At 55.0% G+C, this 5,228-nt stretch overlaps 1 protein-coding gene across 1 annotated transcript; it reads left to right on the plus strand.

The window, feature by feature from the left end:
- Positions 1 to 1,796: 1,796 nt before the first annotated feature.
- On the plus strand, positions 1,797 to 5,004 carry FZD2 (frizzled class receptor 2). The gene has a single exon (XM_005584438.5). The coding sequence runs from the start codon at positions 2,156 to 2,158 to the stop codon at positions 3,851 to 3,853; it is 1,698 nt and encodes a 565-aa protein (XP_005584495.1). The 5' UTR covers positions 1,797 to 2,155; the 3' UTR covers positions 3,854 to 5,004.
- Positions 5,005 to 5,228: the final 224 nt, after the last annotated feature.

Genomic DNA, 5,228 nt, shown 5'->3' on the forward strand with positions numbered 1-5,228 from the left:
CTTGCTGGTGGAATGGAGATTGGTGGGCTGGAAATTGGATGCAGAAAAAAAGGCATATCTCCCCCCTCCCACGACACCCACTCATGCCCCAATTTTGAAGGAAAACTTTCATCCTGGTGTAGGGAAAAGGCAACTTCCCCCGGATGTAATAAGGAACATTTTCAAGTTGTAAGGAACCGGAACATCTTTGTATCATTCATTCAATCAGGGAAAAAAAAAATTTTTTTAAAATCCTGTCAAACCTGGATCCCTTTGTATCCATCTACTTAGAATATTCTTTCCTTCTCCTTACTCCTTTCTTCTTTTTGTTATTTTTCTTCTGCTGCTGTTATTGTTTAAAACAATTCATTTCTATATTGGAGCAAGAAACATTTCACCAGACTGTGAGGATTTGGCCCATACTGTGAAGCAAAGGGGCTTTCTAAACTCAATTTTCTTTCTTCTTTTTAAGTCCCCCCCTTCTCCTGTCCCTCGGGAGAGACAACAGAAAATAATTGATCCATCATCCAGTATCAGGCCCAGGAGATTTACATGCAAATTCCTCCTCGACCCCCTTTCTCAAATTTAAAATCCTGGAAGGGAAAAAAAAAAAATTCTAAAAGTAGCAGGAACCCTGCTGGCCACCACCCACCCTTCACCAGGTGAGAGATGTGGAGGGGATAACTCACCACAACCCCCTAGTCTCCTCCCGCCTCACACACGCCACCCCTCTGTGGTGTGGAACTACTTAAGATTTGGGTAAAACTCCCCTCCCGTCCTGGAGACGGGATCTGGAAGCTTTTTAGGGGGCGGAGGTGGAGGTGGAGAGGCAGAAGGAAAATTCCCCCAAATGTTCATCAGGCCTAAGAAAGTCGTCCCTTCACTCAAAATTGCCCGTCACCCCCCGTCCCCCACCATTAACTTTCGATTAAGACCTCCTCCTTAGGGCAACTAAACTTTACTTTGCACAATTAAGATTTGCCGCAGAAGCGGGAGGGAGAAGCCGCAGCTCCGGGCCATTCTCCTTCCCTTCGCTCCCAACAAGCCCCCCGCCCCTACCCTCCAGCTCCGGGCCTCCGAGTTCCTGAGTTTTCTCACTTTGAGGTGCCACCGAACACAAAGAACCATAATGGGCTCCTTTGTGCTGGCTACGGGGCAATTACGCCTCGGAGTCCTGGTCCCTTTAAGAGCCTCTTAAAGAGACAGGCTCCCATTTTCCAGAGGGTTTTTAAGGGTGTGTGGAGGGGGAGGCGAGGCGTCTACGTGTAAAGTGAAGTGAAACTTTCGCCTGGGCTCCAGAAAGAGCGGACAGAAAAGGTCTTTGTAAATTGTTAGTTTTTTTTTTTAAGTCTCACTTTTAATTTTTAAATTTGAGATGTTTCATTCGATATGAAAAATTCGACTAGGAATAGGTGGGGTTCGATGATCGGGGGCGGGGGCAAAGGTTTAAAGAGTCCCCACCCAGGAAAGCACCTCGGGCCAGGAAGAGGAGTGAGTCAGGGTTGAGTAGTGTCCCCCGATCGCGCCTCGGCGACTCCGGAGAAACCCCGGGCTGGGCAAACAGCCCTTAATATAATAATAGCTTGTCTCTTTAAAAAGCAAAAGGCGGGGTGGGGGGGAAAGTTTTGTTGGCATCTGGTTTCTGATCTCATTATGTTGCGGTCGACCAATCCAGCCCTCGGGCCTGGTCCTCGGGTTTAAATCTGATTGGCCGAGAGCACATTTTGGGATGGTGCTTAGAGCTCGACGGGGTGGTTTCAAGGATCCCTTTTTTGGGGGGCCGAGGAGAGGGCGGGGCCGTCAGCGGGGGCCCCCTTGAAACCGACTAATTGGGATCGGAGAGGCCGAGGTGAGGGCTGGAGGAGGCACAAAGAAGTCGCTGGGTGCAGAAGGGAGGGGAGAGAGGGAGTTGAGAGGCTAGAGGAGGAGGAAGAGGAGAGAGGGCAGCGGCGCGCGGTGTCTCGGGCGGTTCAGTCCGACCGCGGCGAGCAAGCGGGCGGGCGTACCGCCCCCTCCCCCGCCCGGCCTCCCCAACTCTGCGGCCGCGAGCAAAGTTTGCAAAGAGGCGCGGGAGGCGGCGGCCGCAGCGAGGAGGCGGCGGGGAAGGAGCGCAGTCTCCGTGTTGGGGGCGGGGGCAGGGGGGCGCTAAGGAGCCGGGTGGGGGGCGGCGGCCAGCATGCGGCCCCGCAGCGCCCTGCCCCGCCTGCTGCTGCCGCTGCTGCTGCTGCCCGCCGCGGGGCCGGCCCAGTTCCACGGGGAGAAGGGCATCTCCATCCCGGACCACGGCTTCTGCCAGCCCATCTCCATCCCGCTGTGCACGGACATCGCCTACAACCAGACCATCATGCCCAACCTTCTGGGCCACACGAACCAGGAGGACGCAGGCCTGGAGGTGCACCAGTTCTATCCGCTGGTGAAGGTGCAGTGCTCGCCCGAACTGCGCTTCTTCCTGTGCTCCATGTACGCACCCGTGTGCACCGTGCTGGAACAGGCCATACCGCCGTGCCGCTCTATCTGCGAGCGCGCGCGCCAGGGCTGCGAGGCGCTCATGAACAAGTTCGGTTTTCAGTGGCCGGAGCGCCTGCGCTGCGAGCACTTCCCGCGCCACGGCGCGGAGCAGATCTGCGTGGGCCAGAACCACTCCGAGGACGGAGCGCCCGCGCTGCTCACCACCGCGCCGCCACCGGGACTGCAGCCGGGAGCCGGGGGCACCCCGGGCGGCCCGGGCGGCGGCGGCGCTCCCCCGCGCTACGCCACGCTGGAGCACCCCTTCCACTGCCCGCGCGTCCTCAAGGTGCCATCCTATCTCAGCTACAAGTTTCTGGGCGAGCGTGATTGTGCTGCGCCCTGCGAACCCGCACGGCCCGATGGTTCCATGTTCTTCTCACAGGAGGAGACGCGTTTCGCGCGCCTCTGGATCCTCACCTGGTCGGTGCTGTGCTGCGCTTCCACCTTCTTCACTGTCACCACTTACTTGGTAGACATGCAGCGCTTCCGCTACCCAGAGCGGCCTATCATTTTTCTGTCGGGCTGCTACACCATGGTGTCGGTGGCCTACATCGCGGGCTTCGTGCTCCAGGAGCGCGTGGTGTGCAATGAGCGCTTCTCCGAGGACGGTTACCGCACGGTGGTGCAGGGCACCAAGAAGGAGGGCTGCACCATCCTCTTCATGATGCTCTATTTCTTCAGCATGGCCAGCTCCATCTGGTGGGTCATCCTGTCGCTCACCTGGTTCCTGGCAGCCGGCATGAAGTGGGGCCACGAGGCCATCGAGGCCAACTCGCAGTACTTCCACCTGGCCGCCTGGGCCGTGCCGGCCGTCAAGACCATCACCATCCTGGCCATGGGCCAGATCGACGGCGACCTGCTGAGCGGCGTGTGCTTTGTGGGCCTCAACAGCCTGGACCCGCTGCGGGGCTTCGTGCTAGCGCCGCTCTTCGTGTACCTGTTCATCGGCACGTCCTTCCTCCTGGCCGGCTTCGTGTCGCTCTTCCGCATCCGCACCATCATGAAGCACGACGGCACGAAGACCGAGAAGCTGGAGCGGCTCATGGTGCGCATCGGCGTCTTCTCTGTGCTCTACACGGTGCCCGCCACCATCGTCATCGCCTGCTACTTCTACGAGCAGGCCTTCCGCGAGCACTGGGAGCGCTCGTGGGTGAGCCAGCACTGCAAGAGCCTGGCCATCCCTTGCCCGGCGCACTACACGCCGCGCATGTCGCCCGACTTCACGGTCTACATGATCAAATACCTCATGACGCTCATCGTGGGCATCACATCGGGCTTCTGGATCTGGTCGGGCAAGACGCTGCACTCGTGGAGGAAGTTCTACACTCGCCTCACCAACAGCCGGCACGGCGAGACCACCGTGTAAGGGGCGTCCCCAGGCCGGACCCGCGCGGCGCTTTCCTCTGCCCGGGGTGGGGCCCTACAGACTCCGTATTTTATTTTTTTAAATAAAGAACGATCGAAACCATTTCACTTTTAGGTTGCTTTTTAAAAGAGAACTCTCTACCCAGCACCCCCACAAGGTTTGTAATTAAAACTGTAAATAGTCTTTGTAAATTTAATTATATATATTTTCTATTTAAAAGAAAAAAAGAAAAAAAAAAACCAGGGGTGCGGGCGCCAGGGCTGAAGAATGAGGTGTGTGTGTGTTGGGGGGTGTAGCTGGGGGAAGGGTTCTCTTTCTTAAGTGCCCTTCAAAACGCGCCCCTACTTTGGAGTTTTTTGGTGATATGGCAGGGCTGGGCCTGCTGGGAGAGGCACCCAGCCTGAGCGATGTTTTTGTTGGCTTTGAGTCGTTAGGAGTTTGTTCCATTCAACTAATATAAAAGCCAAATTTGTGAGCCTCCTCTCTGACGCTGGGCCTGTGGAAGCTGTTGGATATTTTTGAATAGGACTTGAATTCGTTTTGCTTCCTTCCCCCTTTTCTTTCCCTACTCATGTGTCCTGTCTTCTTCACTTACTCTTTGGAAAAGTCCCAACTGAGATGAAGACGTGGAAAAAAAAATCGGGGTGGGGGGTGCTGGTGGGGAGAGGGCGGAGATCCGGTGAAGAATGGCTTTGGCCCCCTGGCTCCCTGGCCCCCTGGCCCCTCCCCTGCAGGCTGGAAGATCTTTCTCCTCTCTGGCTTCGCTTCTTTTCAATTCGCTGCACCAAGTGCTTCCAGTGGCCCGAAAATGCTTTTTGAAATGTATTTTGAAACAGCCTCCACCAACACACACCCCACCAGGATACTGATCCTGCCTCCCTGCATGTCTAGGGGAAGCATTCGCCTTTGAGCAGTTGTTTGCAAATTTGGGGAGTTTGAGATCTCCTAGCATCTCTCCCCTTCTTTCCGTGCAGTCTGTTCACGCCCCCAGCCAAAAATCTCAGGCATTCAGGTTAGCAGTTTCTGGGTTGGTTTGTGTGCATTTTTGTTGTTGTTTGGGGCTTAATTTTTTCAAAAAGCGATAAAGACGGGTGGGTTGGAGGGAGGGGACTGATGGGCTGGTGGGCTTTTTAGTTTTCCTTTGACAAAAAGACTGGTTTCTTTAAAACTCCAGAAAAAAAAAAAGAAAAAAAAAAAAGATGGTGTCTTTGCTTTAGAAGAAGTCTCTGGACAGGCTCTTTGTGGCTATGGGGGTGGGTTGAGTGTTTACATAACATTCTATATCACAAGATTGATAGAATGTTTAAAGCAGATGTTTCTTATCTTCTCCTAACCCCCCACAAATAAAATCAAGACTTTTTTTGAGACGGAGTCT

Source organism: Macaca fascicularis, chromosome 16, assembly GCF_037993035.2.
Source record: "Macaca fascicularis isolate 582-1 chromosome 16, T2T-MFA8v1.1".
Lineage (NCBI taxonomy): Eukaryota > Metazoa > Chordata > Mammalia > Primates > Cercopithecidae > Macaca > Macaca fascicularis.

Excerpts from the sequence above, each read along its gene's own strand:
- FZD2 (XM_005584438.5), top strand. The coding sequence starts at position 2,156 with ATGCGGCCCCGCAGCGCCCTGCCCCGCCTGCTGCTGCCGCTGCTGCTG.